This window comes from Artemia franciscana, chromosome 17 (assembly GCF_032884065.1).
Source record: "Artemia franciscana chromosome 17, ASM3288406v1, whole genome shotgun sequence".
In the NCBI taxonomy this organism is placed as follows: domain Eukaryota; kingdom Metazoa; phylum Arthropoda; class Branchiopoda; order Anostraca; family Artemiidae; genus Artemia; species Artemia franciscana.
Genome location: NC_088879.1, coordinates 1,939,080 through 1,955,852, shown reverse-complemented (window position 1 = coordinate 1,955,852; position 16,773 = coordinate 1,939,080). Strand labels below are relative to the sequence as shown.

Sequence of the window (16,773 nt, the reverse complement as noted above, 5' to 3'; positions counted from 1 at the left end):
ATTCGTGCACCGTGGGGAGGGCCTAGCCCCCACCCAAAATAATTGAGTGTTTTCTAATACTTTCGTATTTTTTTTAGGCAAATTCTGTGTTTTTGCTATTTCAACAAATCCCCAACCCCCCTCCGCCCAAGAAATTCCCTTCCTGTGTGCATATCTGGTATGAAATTCCGCTGATAAAACAAAAGATACATAAAATTTGTTTCGTGCTTTTTATTATTTTGTATATTCCAGTGGCTGTAAGGGGGAGAGCAAACCTAATATCGTGCAGTGGCTTAAAAACGTCAAGGAATTCAAACATTCAAAGTCTAGTTGGAGAACCTATTTCTCATACCCGGTCCATATCAGAAGTTACCCCTATTCAAATCAGCTGACATTAGTTCATTTCATGATACCCGGTTCGTTTCATAAAGGGCGACAGTGTTTTTTTAAAGAAGACATAGCAATGCTATCAAAGCTAGATTGGCTTCGATTTTCTTAAAATTTCTTAGAATAAACTACTACTAATAATAATAATAACTCACTGCAGCACCAAGCCGCCTGAGGCCAACACGGCTACGCACGCTCCTCCTCCAACCTAATCTATTTAAAGCCTCCCTCTTTACGCCCTCCCAGGAAGTTCCCATTTCCTTTAAATCTTTATTTATGACATCCTCCCAACCCAGACAAGGACGACCTGCTTTCCGTGTAGCCACAGACGGTTAGCCAAAAAGGACAATCTTCGGTAATCTGTCATCCTTCATCCGTAGAACGTGGCCTAGCCATCTCAACCTTTCTTTCATTATAGCCCTAGAAAGTGGGAATGAACCACGTTTTTCGTACAACCTACTGTTTGAAATACGGTCAGTCAGCCGGGTACTCAGAACAATCCATAGGGATGTCTTAGAATAAAGATTTTCTTATTTGAAATTTTTAGGGGGTGTGATGTTTCTATATTTGACTTACCACCATCAACCCAAGTCTTGACATGTAGCGTTTCGTCATAGCCTACTTCTAGGCCAAATGATGAGCCTTCCACATTCTTTTGATTGTTGTGAATTAGTGTATTCTTCAAAGGTACTTTCATGTCCTTGTCACGATAGATTTCCATATGATAAAGCTCCATTTGCGCTGGAACATCCTCAGATGGATCCTAGAAAAAAAATTGACCGCTAAGTGATTAGAATCAATTCAGTTTAGTTTATTTACAAAAAAAAAAAAACTAAACAACCAATCCCCCCCCTAAAAAAGGTAAAAACACGACATGGGATGAATCTAGTTTTAAATTCATAACGAAATTTGGACAAAAAAAAAATACAAGGAATAAAATTTACAAAGTTTATCTTGGATGGACTATTTTTAGCCCGAAGTATTTTATAGTTCCGAAGGAAATGAAATAAGTAGTGATTGGTATCTCCAAAATTACCTCATATCAATGAAGAAGATTAATATAACCGGAAATGTTTAGCAAGCCAAAATGTAATAAATGTAAAAAAAATAAATGTAATAAATGTAATAAAAATAAATATAAAATATAAAAATAAAAAATAAAAATATAAAAATAAATGTAATAAATGTAAAATGTAAAAATCTGAAGCTATGTTACAATGATATTTTTAATTCTTTTCTTTAAGAGCCCTTGCCAAATTTGCCGGGTTTTTTTTTCAGGGGAAGCGGGTTGTCATGCAAGAGCACTAAAAATAAAACTTCCCACCTCATAATTTTGGCCCTATGTCATTTCACGATTTAGGAAATAACGGAAAGAGGTAGTAAAAGTTCAAGAGGGTGAATGGTAATGTAAGTTGAGGAGTAGGGTGATTTAGGAAAGTAACAGGGCGGGGAATAATACAGAGTTCACTCCTTCTATATTTTATTTAAATTTTGAGACAGTGTTGACAATTAAAAGCCACAAGCTAGGTTGCTGACTTAAAACTCGTGTAGTTAATACAACATCGGGGAGAAGAATAACAAAAGAATATTCAGTTCTAAGATCAGGGGTTCAAAACTGGGGTGCAAAGAGTCTTGGAGGCTGAGGGCCTCTGGATGATATTGGTCTCTACGATGACTTATCAGGGCACATTGAAAAACCTTGTGGGATATTTTAAAGGCACTGCAGATATTGAGCTATAAGATTAAAAGGGATAGGGATATGGAAAAAATGAGAGGCCCCTGGTTTAAAGCAACCACTTTTGACACCACGAGTGGAATGATATAATCGGTAAAAACAAAATCAAAGCGTATGTATAACATATCTCAGAAAAATATATTGTTTTTTTTATTGACAAGATCCAGTCAGTGGTTTAACTAAATTAGTCTTAATAGTAATGGGAAGAAAACCTCCCGAATAATATATCAAATATGCCAAGTTTATTCAGTAGCTTCAAATTTGTAGATAAACTTTAGGGGGTGCTCAAAATAAAAAACTTCAGAGCTTAAAGATAAAATTTCAGAGCTTAAAGATAAAGCTAAAAAAATATATTTATAGATACTTACCATTACATTATCATCAGACTCTTGTATAAAGGACCCTAGGGGCAGCATTGGATTATATTTACAGTCATGTGGTACTGCAATTTCTGTCACTGAATGGCCAGTCATGAGTGATGCTGTCGGACTATCTTCATTATCAAATCCAGAACCTTCAAAATCTTCATCATCGCTGATAAAATTTGAGGCAACCTTTACATATACCTGCAAAGAATATCAAGTTTTACTGTATGTATGGTAATGTAGTGTACAAACTACGCTGTTTTAAGTAAATTTATTATCTATTCCAAATACTTGAACGATCCTAAGTATACTGAAGAAACTTAAAGAAACGTAAGGATACTCAAGTCCTATATAGCAAGCCTCGGCTGCTACGTGCACACCTTTTATAATAGGAAAGCAAATGTGTTCGAAAAGCAAAAAACTTAAAAATCGCAATCCCCTAGCCCCCCCTCCCATCCCATGAATACACCCTTTATGCGCATTTTCATTGATTTAGGCCAAATTCAAGTTTATCACAGGCCAGAATACGTTTCGCCAGTTACCCTTCAATTTGCTGTCAGGAGGAATGTGTATTACAATTTTAAAAACAGAAACCGATTTATCAGATGATATTTTGTGCTGGGCAGGTGGCAATTACAGAATCTAGCCAAAAATATTGGTGAAACAAGGTACTTAAAGCACTGAATGCGAAGACAAAAAAAAATAAGTAGTCTCGTACAATTGAGTGAATAATAGATGGACAGTAGCTCTTTTGATTTATAGCCTAGACTAATAGAGAAAAGAATTCTTTTCTCTATTATTAGATAAAAGAATCTTAAAATAGATTCTTTTTTGCAGTATTCTCAAATACCTAACTACACTGGAAGAATAATTAATATTCTATTATAAAGAGTGTACCTGTGAATGCTTTTAAGCAATTATCTTACCCTTAAAAGACAACAAATTTGAGCATTAAATAGATAGTCATAAATTTAACATGATACTATAATTACCATCCTTCTTCAATAATTACATGAATTTAATTTATTTCTTGCTTCTTCTCCTCATGATATATTGACCAGATTGCGTTCCCAAAATAACCTCTTCCGTTTTTTTTTCAGTAATAATATACTACCCGTTACAGCGCCACCGAGTCTGACAAACTAGTGCTCATTAAAGCTTCTGGTTCTCCTTAGAATTGATGCTCCTATAAGTTCCTAAAACCTCCCCTTGCTAAAAGCTCCCTATTTTGCAGATCTTTTGAGGGCTGAAGATATTCGTATTCCTCCTAAACCATATTTTTGCTGTAAAATTACTGAGTGGGCCAAGTAATATTTCAAGCGTGACCTAATTGTGGATGACAGGTCCATACCTAAAATGAGTTGACGGGGGTGGGGTCTAACAAATTCAGCCGTTATATAGCAAAGGATAAATTAACGTCCTGTTGAATTTTCCGACTGAGGGAGGAGGATTCAAATAGAGTCGAAAGAAAAAAGTAATAGACTTAAATTAAGGAAAATGTGGAACAAGGATGAAAAATTAATTTTTTCCGTAAAGAGGGGGAAATTTCTTTAAGGTAATCACTGAAAAAACATCAACGCCATCTAATTTTCGGAGACACTTAGCATTTTTCAAGCTAATTGATCGTTTTTTGTCAAGAACTGAGATCAGACACATATTACTACACTAATTTTACCGACTACACAAATTAAATTAATTATTAGTATTATTAGACTGAAAGAAAAATGACAATTGTTGCCAAACGCTAGATGGCGTTGAGGGTTTTTTCGTCGACGCTAGTGCCAGTTTTTACTCTTACAAGTTACCCATGATCTTTGCACTAGCTAATAATTGTTTGTTTTTCCGTCCTTTTTTTTCTGTTTTCGAATAATGCACAAGAAATAATTGTTTATTTTTTCTTCTTCTTCTTCGTTAGAAAAATAACCTTTTTCTTATTTCACCGATGCTATGATCTTTAGCATCGGTACAAGTCTACCCAGTAAATGGAAATACACTGATGACACGTCAATCCTAGAGGTTTTTTAGAAAACAATATAAAGTTGTGTATTTGATATTCTAAACCTTGTGTCTGTGGAAACTTATGAATAATTATTTATCCTTTTTAATTCCTAAGCCTCCTCCTAGTCTTATTTTTATCTCAAACCTAGTCTTAAATTAAACCTGTCTTTCTTCCCAAGCATCTTTCTTAATTTAGTCAATAATATGCTCCGTATTTCTAAATACTCTTTCCTTCAGTCTTTATTGGAATATGCATGTCCTGTTAGGGATTATAGTTTATTTTCTTGTTATATATTTATGCTTTTTTAAGGACGGCCCTTGGACATATGGCCGAAATAGTCATTTTAATTAGTTTTCCACTATTTTGCAAAAATAATTCCCTATTGTTTTTCTTGTTTTTATAACACATGGTATTTACCAAGTGACATACAGCGATCGCAAATTCTGTCGGTCTGTCTGTGCCAGTTTTGCTAGTTTAGGCATTTCCAGATAAGCTAGGACGATGAAATTTGGCAGGCGTATCAAGGACCAGACCAGATTGAATTAGAAATAATCGTTTCCCTGATTCGACCATTTGGGGGGAGTGGGGGAACGGCCAATTCGGAAAAATTAGAAAAAACGAGCTATTTTTAACTTACGAACGGGTGATCAGATCTTAATGAAATTTTATATTAAGAAGGATATCGTGTCTCAAAGCTCTTATTTTAAATCGAGACCGAGTCCAATGACCTTGGTGGGAGTTGGAGGGGGAAACCTGAAATCTTGGAAAACGCTTAGAGTGGAGGGATCGGGATGAAACTTAGTTGGAGAAATAAGCACAAGTCCTAGATGCGTGATTGACATAACCGGAACGGATCCGCTCTCTTTGGGGGAGTTGGGGGGGGGGGGGGTTAATTCTGAAAAAAATAGAAAAAATGAGGTATTTGCAACTTACGAACGGGTGATCAGATCTTACTGAAATATGATATTTAGAAGGATCCTGTGCTTCAAAGCTCTTATTTTAAATCCCTATTAGATCCGGTGATATTGGGGGAGTTGGAGAGGGAGACCGGAAATCTTGGAAAACGTGAAAATTGAGGTATCTTTGTCTTACGAATGGTTGATTTGATCTTAATGAAACTTGATATATAGAAATATCTTACGTCTCAAATGCTCCATTTTCAATTCGAATCGAAATCGGGGACACATGGGGTTGGAGGGGATAAACGGAAATATTGGAAACCAGAAATCTTGGAAAACACTTATAGAGTGGAGAAATCGGGATGAAACTTGATGGGAAGAATACGCACAAGTTCTAGATATATGATTGGCATAATTGGAACGGATCCACTCTATTTGTGGGAGTTGGGGGGGGGGGGGGTCTAGTGCTTTGGCAAGTTCGGTGCTTCTGAACGTGCTAGGACGATGAAAATTGGTGGGCGTGCCAAGGACCTGCACAAATTGACTTGATAACAGTAGTTTCCCCGATTCGAGTATCTGGGGGGCTGGAGGAGGAGGAAAAATTAAAAAAAGGTATTTTTAACTTACGAATGGGTGATCGGATCTTCGTGAAATTTGATATTTAGAAGGACCTTGTGTCTCAGAGCTCTTATTTTAAATCCCAATCGTATCCGGTGATATTGGGGGAGTTGGAGGGGCAAACGGAAAATCTTGGAAAATGCTTAGAGTGGAGAGATCGAGATGAAACTTTTTGAGGAGAATAAGCACAAGTCCTAGATACATAATTGACATAACTGGACTGAATCTGCTCTCTTTGGGGGAGTTGGGGGCAGGGTGTGTTAATTCGGAAAAATTTGAAAAATTGAGGTATTTTTAACTTAAGAACGGGTATAACCGGATCTTAATAAAATTTGATATTTAGAAGGAACTCATGTCTCAGAGTTCTTATTTTAAATCCCGACCAGATCTGGTGACATTGGGGGAGTTGGAGGGGGAAACCGGAAATCTTAGAAAACGCTTAGAGTGGAGAGATTGGGATGAAACTTGGTGGGTAGAATTAGCAAATGTCGTAGATAGGTGATTGACGTAACCGAACTGGATCCGCTCTCTTTTGGGGATTTAGGGAGGTCCAGCGCTTTGGCGAGTTCGGTGCTTCTGGACGAGCTAGGACGAGGAAAATTGGTAGGCATGTCAGGGACCTGCACAAATTGACTTCATAAAGTCGTTTTTCCCAATTCAATCATCTGGGGGATGAAGGGAGAGGAAAAATTAGATCTTAATGAATTTTGATATTTAGATAAACTTCGTGTCTCAGAGCTCTTATTCTAAATCCCGACTGGCATTAGGCTTCTGATTTTCCTTTTAAATCAATCTACTGATTCTTAGAATTTTGCTAGAGCTCATGACATATGAGCTCTTGGCTCTTGGCTTTTCCGACCTCGTCAAAAGTGCCATATGAGCTCTAAACCCTTGTTGGTGTTTATGATGGAAAGGCAGTGAGGTCTTCGTCGCTATTTATAAAGGCAGAATTCTTTCAAATAAAGAAAATTTTAAGATTCCCACAAAACTCCGCCTCTTTCACAAAAGAAAAGCAGAACTTCTATCTTTTTCTCTTTATTTTGGTCTTTACTTCGAACTTGGCCTCGAAAAAAAAAAAAACAGATGTAAACTATCTGTGAAATAAAAGAAGATACAAGACAAGTTGTAAAAATCCTGAGATTCTGGGAAGACTCTAACCCGAAGACCCTCCCCCCACGTAAGCACCGGCAGTCATATTAGAGTGGCATTAATTTGCACGCCAATGCATAAGCTTGGACCTTATGGTTTTATATTAATTTATATTAGGATTTTAAACAGCTTTAGACCCTCATTAATCACGCGAAAAAGGGTACATAGATATTTAGGCACAAAAAGAAAAATAAAGTAAAAGTAAAAAAAGAAAATAGCAAAGTATTATATTAGTATGACCCTACTTCGAATTCAGGGATGTCGTTTGGAGGGTGGGGGCAAGAGGGCAGTTACCCCCGCAATAATTTGGAGAAAAAACTATTATATATCCCACGCCCCTAAACTATATGGATATGGACCCCTATTGCATCCCCAATAAAAATGCAGGAGATTCGCCCCCGTCTGGATTGGATAAAAATAAGCAACTCAAGAGGAAATTCTGTCCCTGGCCACTCCAAGCAAAATAAACCTTAAGAATAAAAACTTGAAACTTCCTAAGGAAGAGTTTTCATCGTTTCATAAGGTCAAAAGAAAAATCTGCCAAAAGCAAGATCGTATCCAGGGTGGATGGGGGGGGGGGATTCGGGGTTTGAACCTCCTCCTCCCTTCAACAAAATGTCCAACTCGTTAAAACGTAAGAAAACTGCATATAGATAAATTTGGTATGCGTTTTTTAAAGTTTTTCGTACCCCCACTCTCCAAACAAAAGTCTTGGATACGCTCTTGGTCAAAAGGCTTGAGATTACAGTCTTATTTTCTGGACCAAGAATCTTAATATAGCAAAATGAAGATAATTGAAGATGCTTTATCGTTTTGACTGTAAAATTTAAATCAAAAGTGAAAGGCTCAATGAATAATACATAATGAACAAGTGAACAATAATGAACAAAAACATAAACAATACAAACATAAGCAACATAAACAATAATGAACAAGAATAATAATAATAAATAATGAAGTAATGAACAATAATAAATAATGAACAATAATGAACAATAATGCTCAATGAATAATGAACAAAGACTGAATGAATAATACTGAGCTAAAGGAAAGCAGAAACACTAAATATTATACCAAATTACATTTCTTTTATATCTTCAACGTTTGGTATATATTTTTCCATTCTAACTGTATCATATGCCTATTGCTTAAGATTATAACGAAAGAAAGCTTAAGGACTTATTTTATGGAATAAATATGAAAGACAAACAAAATCATACTTTTTCACATAATTTTTTTTAATTTACGTGCTTCTTAGGTTGATAAGCTTTAATGGATTACATTCATGTGCAAATGGATCAAATGTGTTGTCACGTTATGTCACGTGTTGGTTTGAATTTTCTGCTTGAAAAAAAAGCCCACTAATATTGACTTTATTCATGTTTTGAAGCTTAACATATTTCTTATCTTCACTATATTTGAGCGAAGTGATTAATCTGCACAAACCCCACATACCAACGACATATGTTTCGTGTAGTTCTATATACCCTGTCAGATAAAGTATGCCCCAAAAAAGATACTAATACTGAACTTGTGTTTTAAGATTTTATCTTAACCTGCCATAGCTGAGTAAGGGACTATAACAATGACTCCACATGATACAAAACGAAGCTATAACATCCACATGGTTCTGTCACGTGTTGGTCTACACTGTCTACCCGAGAATAAAAAACACTTATGTCAAGGTTATCATTGTTTTCAAAGCTTACCATATCTGACATTTTTTACTTACCATATTTGAGTAGGTGGTTAATCTACCATCAGTTATTACAGTAGCTCCACATGACGTAACAACTGACTTCAAGATCCAATGAGTCCTGTTCCGTGTTGCTTTGCATGTTCTGTCTGAAAAGGTAATTCCAACAATTGGACCCATATCTAAAGGCATTGAGGCGCTCATATGCTTAGGTTCACATTCCAGTTGAATGGCCTCGTGAACACGTTGACTCAGACCTCTGGCATTACCTAAAATATTTATAGTCACTAATGTCTTTAAAGAAAAATTGAATGTATAAATTTAATTAATTAATCTAAATGAAGTGCTCAAAGTAAATAGATATTTGAGACATTGTTTAGACAGTCAGCTATTACAATCGGTTTTTTTTTTTTTTTTTTTTTTTTTTTTTTTTTTTTTTTTTGTCAGAAGAAATATATAGCCGCCAGTTCCACACGCTGAAAATATGCTGTGGTCAATTGAAAGGGCTTTATTTGGGTGTTTTTTAAGTTTAGATTTTCAATATCTTGAAATCCACTTGCATTATGGGAAAGCAGAACGATCGATGGTGTTTTGTTTAATAGGAAGGGTTATAAATATCATTTGGACAACAAGTGTTACACAAGGCACTTGGAATTACTTAGGCTAAAATAGCAGTCGATCCGAACATAGTAATGTCCATCAAATCAGATTGATGCTCCGAAGTTGGAATTCGTCCAAGACAAATGGCTGATTTTTGGCCTTATTTTAATTGGCAAAGGTATGTACAGCAGGGCTATACCCAGGCCCACTCATGGACCCCTAATAATCCCCCACCTTATTTGAATTGGCAAACGGTATGTACAGCAGGGCTACAACCAGTCCCACTCAAGGACCCCCTAATAATCCACCGCCTTATTTGAATTGGCAAACGGTATGTACAGCAGGGCTATACCCAGGCCCACTCATGGACCCCCTAATAATCCCCCGCCTTATTTGAATTGGCAAACGGTATGTACAGCAGGCTATACCCAGGCCCACTCATGGACCCCCTAATACCCTCTCCCCCCTAATAATCATTTTAGAATGTATAAAATACTTTAGAATTTAAGATGCTTAAAATTTTTATAAAATAGGAGAATGATAAATATTCTCATTTAAGTTTTGGTATAAAAAAAAATAGAGCTTCTGTTAACACTTGCCCCTCCCCGCCCAGAAATTTCCTGATGGTGATCTTGCGCTCATTCACTCTTACCCTGTGAACTTTGTGAATGTCAGTAAATCTAGCTTTTAATCGTATGATATTGACATTAAAACAACCATCAGAAATGACAGTGCCGGTTTGAAAGAAAACTGAAGGCCAGTTTTATTAAGAAATTATAATTCCGATACAATCCTCATCATTCCTGTTTAACTGTGTTTTCTTTTAAGGAGCGAAGTTAATTAAAGAGGAACTTACTACACTAACAAGTTCTGAGCCAGATTCATAGCCAAAATTGCATTCTGTCAAAATTCTAATTTAGCCAAAACTTGCAAAATCCCAAGATTGATCAAACGAGAACTGAAGCTTTATGTAATTAAATAAAAAAAACAAGTTTTTTTTAACTACAAGTAAGGAGCGACATTAAAACTTGAAACGAACAGAAATTATTCCGTATTTGAAAGGGGTTGTCCCCTCCTCAACGCCTAGCTCTTTACGCTAAAGTTTTTTTTTATTTTTTTAAAAAGTAGAGTGTGAGAAAGAGTCAAACTTTAGCGTAAAGAGCAAGGCGTTGAGGAGGGGACAACGCCTTTCATATACGGAATAATTTCCGTTCCTAACTTAGAGTAAAAGTAGAGTTCCTTTCTTAGAGTTACAGTAGGGTAAAATGTAAAAAGGAATCCAAAACAATAAAAACGGGAAAATTAGAACAATAAACAGAGTATACCAAGAAAAAAAATCCCCAACAATATTCAAGTGCGTGCTGTTATGTTACAGAAAGCGCAATAATAAGATAGTGAACATAGTGAACTTTTGAGTAGCTTCTATCGGTTTTACAATATCAGCATCTTCAATACACAGGAAATATTGTGATTTAGTTGACAAACTAGGAATAGTTTCCGTTCCGCACTTAGAGTAAAAGGCGAAATTACTCATGACAAACCTATTAGCTTAACCATTTATAGAGGAATTGTATAATATATATAAAGTTTGACTCTTTCTCTTAACTCTACTTTTTAAAACAGTAAGAAACTTTAGCGCAAAGAACGTGGCGTTGAGGAGGAAAAGCCCCTTTCATATACGGAGTAATTTCTGTTCGTTTTAAGTTTTCATGTTGCTCCTTACTTTCATTTTAAAAAAAAAAACTTTTTTTAATTAATTTCTGGACGTTTTTGAATTAATGCATGTTTTGATCTTGGCTCTTCGCACATAAATAATTAAAATAAAATTTACATATTAACTAATTGTAATTAATCGGAAGATTTTGAGGAAAAAAGGAGCGATTGAGGATAGGGAGGAGGCCTAGTTGCCCTCCAATTTTTTGATTACTTAAAAAGGCAACTAGAACTTTTAATATTTTACGAACGTTTTCATTGGTAAAAAATATACGTAACTTACAAATTAACTTATGTAACGAACTTCTATATTCGTATGTTTTTATTGCGTACATGAAGGGGTTCTTAACCCCTCGTCGATACCTCGCTTTTTACACTAAAGCTTAAATTTTGTCCCAATTCCTTAAGAATGACCTCTGAATCACAAAGGCCGTAGAATAAATAGTTGAAATTACTAAAAAGGCTTTAGCATAAAGAGTGAGGTATTACGAGAAGGTAAACCCCTCATATGCGTGATAATTCGTTTTAAGCTTTAATGCTGCTCCTTAGTTTCAGTAGAAAAAACTTTTCATATTTATTTTTTCATTGTTTTTTAAATAATCCTAGAAAATTATGCGCCACCTTCATTGAAATTCTCTTCCCCCATGAAAAGGTCCTCCAAGGAAATATCCTCCCACGTAACCCCCCCTAAACTCTCCCCCTAAACCAAAAAAATCCTGTTGAAAACGTCTGTACGCTTACCAGTAACCATTACTATATGTAAACACAGGTCAAAGTTTGTAACTTGCAGCCCCTCCCATGGGGACTGCGGGGAGTAAGTCGTCCCCAAAGACATAGTTACTAGGTTTTTCGACCATGGTGAATAAAATGGCTATCTCAGAATTTTGATCCGGTGACTTTTAGGAAAAAATGAGCGTGGGAGGGGGCCTAGGTGCCCTTCAATTTTTTTGGTCACTTAAAAAGGGCACTAGAACTTTTAATTTCCGTTAGAATGAGCCCTCTCGCGACATTCTAGGACCACTCAGTCGATACGATCACCCCTGGGGGAAAAAAATAAACAAACAAAAAACAAATAAACACGCATCCGTGATCTGTCTTCTTTCAAAAAAATGCGAAATTCCACATTTTTGTAGATAGGAGCTTGAAACTTCTACTATAAAGTTCTCTGATACGCTGAATCTGATGGTGTGATTTTCGTTAAGATTGTATGACAATTAGGGTGTGTTTCCCCTATTTTCTAAAAGGAGGCAAATTTTCTCAGGCTCGAACTTTTGATGGGTAAGACTAATCTTGATGAAACTTAGATATTTAAAATCAGCATCAAAATGTTTGATGTAACTATTGGTATCAAAATTCCATTTTTTAGAGTTTCGGTTACTATTGAGCCGGGTCGCTCCTTACTACAGTTCGTTACCACGAACTGTTTGATTAAACATTGCGACAAATAAAATAAAATAATTTATTTATAAGAAAATATTTACTTTAACAGTATTTTTACTTAGCTAATAAAAGGCAATTTAATTGCTAAACATACTTGATCCAAAAAAGTTAAAGAATAATTTTTGGAACCTTACCAAGAACAATTTTGCAATTGAGTCTGAGGCTTGTTGCCAATAAATTTAAGCACGCTGTAATTGAATGTTTTTATAGCAGACACGTACACACGTGGAAAAACGAACATTCGAAAATTACCAGTCAAATCCACTGGATTTTTTTTTTATTTATACCACTTTTTGTTGTCGTTTTTTTTTCCGGACTCATCTTTGGCCTATTTCAACCTGAGAGCTACAATAACCTTCTTTTTTGTTGTTGTTGTTTCAAAAATATGAGCTTTCAGGCAGTACCTCATTTTCGTCAATGTTGCCCCGTTAAACCGTGAAAATAAATAAACAAAAGTAATTAGTTAGATTTGACAACGCTTTTCGTCATTACAAAATCCAACACTAACAATCTACTGAGAAAAAGACAATTTCACTTTCCAAGGAAGCCTAAGCCTTCCTAAGCTGATTGGTCCCATATGCCGTTGGCAGGGGCGTATCCATCGGGCAGGATACAATCTTTTGAACCCCCTACTCCTAAATTTTTGTCCGGCTCGTAAAATAACAACAAAAAGGAATGTGAATAAATTTTTTATGTGTCTTTTAAAGCTTTTTTGTGCCCCCCCCTGAAAAAAAATCCTGGCTACGGGCCTGGTCATTAGTCAATCATTTTTTGCTGATATTTCACCCATATTTATCCCTCTTAAATTTGGCACCAGCAACTACTAAAAACCACCCAAATATATATGGTGGAACTTTTTTTTTTCATAAATCATAGTATCAATTTTTCCAAATTATTAAGGCAAGTATATTTTTTTTTAATTCTCCATTCATGCAATTTCTTTTTCCATTCATGCAACTGTCCCTGGATATTTAACCATTTACAGCAATATCTAATAAGGTTTATACAGCAGCAGCATTACTACAAAGCAAAATGGAACCTTTCCCCACCTGAAGTCCCCTAAAAGCAGGATTGTCTTTTGTACTTTACTGAAAACACAATCTTATGTACCAATTCAGTCAAATCATCGATCTCTTTTGCGATTCAAGATTGGAACAAAAAATGTTGAAAAGAATGGTTTACTTCAATTTTTTATCTCCTAAGTTTTAAAATAATGTTTCAGTGCTAAACATATTAGTTAATAAAGTTCAAAATTAGTTTTTGGAACCTTAACAAGAACAATTTGCAACTGAGAATTAGAAACCATCTTGGATCTTCTTGAATGCTTTTATTTATTAAACCTACGCACATAGGGCAAAGAACGTTCAAAAATTGCCGGCCAAATACGCTGAACGTTTTAAATTATTTAATTGTTTAGTAAAAAACCTTACTTATCCCCGGTATGGGACAGGCATCTATGATATAATTTGCGTGATATATCACGTACTTTGAGACTGACGACTCATTTCTTGCTTTGCTTTGCTTTTTTTTTTTTTTTTTTTTTTTTTTTTTTTTTTTTTTTTTTTTTTGGTGGGAGTTTTTTAAATTGAAACATAAAGTCCAAAAAATTATTGTTTCATAGCTTGTACAGCATGCAAAATCAAAAAAGTTTATATGTTTTATTCCTACTACTGCATCTGTTGCTGCAACCATGACAGCTAGGCTTTTTCTATTCTCTACTTCTCTTATACTATATCTTATTCCCAACATAAAGGATAGTCCTAACATAGTCCTAACATAACAAGTCCTAACATAAAGGATAATATTAGAAAAATAAATAATTAATATTTACCAGAATATGGCTTAGAGGGGAGGAATCTTTGACCCCCGTTCTTGTGTCTTGACTTGTGGTTAATCTTATTACGTCTTTCATCTTTTCTTCCACTGCTTGCCGCATTTTTGGTATCCCAAGGATTGAGTCCAGTCGAAAATCCGGGTAAAATATCGGGTCCCTTTCTGCCAACAACTAAGTCAATTGAGGTCACATCACTAACATTCACATAGGAAATCGGGACAGTTATTGTCAGTGCCACTTCGAGAATAAAAAGTTCGAATTCTTGCGGGAAATTTTCCTTGACAGCTTCGATAATAAAATGCTTTGATATCCCTTTATTTTCAACAATGCCTTTGCTCTAGAAGAAAAATAAACTATTTTTAAAAGCTCAGGACATTTTTATCAACGCTAAGGACAAAAAACATCTACGCTAGGTTACTTGGTGACGATGCAGCTAAGTTACACTCAGCTACCTGTAATCTTAAACTGGATATGACAATTTTTATATAGTTCTGAGACCTAGTTGGTTAGTGGAAAAGTATACAAAACTTCGACTAGCGTGTCCACCTTGTCCCTTTTTACACATTACAATTATCTTTAAATTTACCGTAGTAGTACCACAAGCAGGCCGACGGGGTAGTTTTGAACTCGCAAAACTTCTAAAAGTTCATTCATTTTGCTCACACTTTCATCTAGAATGCCTAAATTATCAGTATAATCTAAATCCAGGAGAGTTTTCCTACCCATTTGATTCCGCGTTTTCCCATTCGCTTTCCAGAGCTCCCTAGGACAAATTCCATCAAAATGACCCATGTAGAGGGGGATGGGACACAGACCTGCTTAACTCTTGATTTAATCCAAAACCAGCTGCTAACCAAATTTCCAACTTTAACCGCAGAAGTGTTATTCTCGTACAAAGCACTAATCACTTAAATGTATTTGTCTCGTATGCCATACAAGGATATGACGTTTGCTAAAGCTCTTCTATCAACAAAATCAAACGCTTGCTCATAATCTATAAAACTGAGGACCAAAGGGTGTTTGACGACTCAAGAACTTCTCAAATATTAACATAGCGGTGAAAATTTGGTCGACCCATCCCCTACCTTTTTTAAAACCACACTGTTCTTCTCTTGAAACAACAGAATGTCAACAGAATATCTTGTCTGAAAATTATCATATTAGGAAATAGAGACCAGACTAATGCCTCGATAATTATTAAAAATCACTTTTATCACTTTTCTTATACAGTCGTTTAATTAATGTTTTCCTAAATTGTTAGGTACTTTCCCTTTTTAAAAAATCATATTCATAATCTTCAGTAACTTATTTCCAACCTCAGAGCCACCAGAAAACTCAGAACATATTTAGAAAACTCATTTACCACACTATCAGCACCCTGAGTCTTATTATATCTTAACCCTTTAGTAGCCCTTCTGTCGTTAATTCTCCCTCACAGAACAAATCTTCCTTCACATCCAAGGTATTACAAACTTTTTCATTTTCCTTTATATCTTTTCCTGCAAGTATATCTCAGTTTAGCACATTCTCAAAATGATCTACCCATTTCTCTTTAACTCTTTCCTTATCACTAATTGTGGCCCCGTTCCTATCTTTAACTGGGACAGGTCTGGATTGATTACTCCCTCTAAATTTATTAACACGCCATATTGCCAGTACAATATTTTACTATTATGCCGTCTAGCTGTATCTTCCACACCCACAGCAATTTTAACAATAGCCTCCACTTCACACCTCCTTTGTACATATTTTAATGCTTTCTCCAGTCTCTTTACATTCCTTTTGCTTTCATACGATCTATCGTTCAGATAATTCTTGCACAGGTGCCTTCTCCTCTCTATTAAACATAAAGCTTTTTCACAAATATTCCAGGCTGCAAACCTAACTTTCTTCCCTAAGACCCCATCAGCAACTTCACATATTGTTTTTCTAAAATTATTCCAACCATATTCAACATTGTTAAAGTTTAGTACTAAACTGTTCCTGGAAAGTTTCTCTCCAATTCTCATCGTGGAGCCTACCAACATCATAAATTCCCAGGGGGTAGTTACCCATCCAAAATTTCAGCTTTAAATTAACCCTAGACACTACTAGATGGTGATTTTACTTTTAAAATCAATAACAGCACTTCTATATTTCCTACTACCTTGCATTGATCCTGCCAGTCTTTGGTTTACTATAACATAATCAATAAGGTTTGATGTCTTACCATCACGTGAATACCATGTTAAATTATGGGCCATTTTATGACCAAACACTGTATTGGTTATAACTAGATTGTTATACTTACAAAATTGCAAAAGTCTGTAGCAATTACTGTTTGCTTTTCCAACACCAAAGTTACCTAGGCTAGGATACC

The 16,773-nt window shown here is 35.5% G+C and overlaps 1 protein-coding gene across 2 annotated transcripts in view; it reads right to left on the bottom strand.

The window, feature by feature from the left end:
- LOC136037676 (transforming growth factor beta receptor type 3-like) overlaps positions 1-16,773 on the bottom strand; it is a gene marked incomplete at its 5' end in the record, with an annotated part of 102,209 nt that overhangs the window by 18,486 nt on the left and 66,950 nt on the right. For both annotated transcript variants that reach the window (XM_065720417.1, XM_065720418.1), the window contains 4 exon segments: positions 943-1,129; positions 2,470-2,667; positions 8,864-9,096; positions 14,412-14,751. In XM_065720417.1, the coding sequence (XP_065576489.1) occupies positions 943-1,129; positions 2,470-2,667; positions 8,864-9,096; positions 14,412-14,751 (958 nt within the window).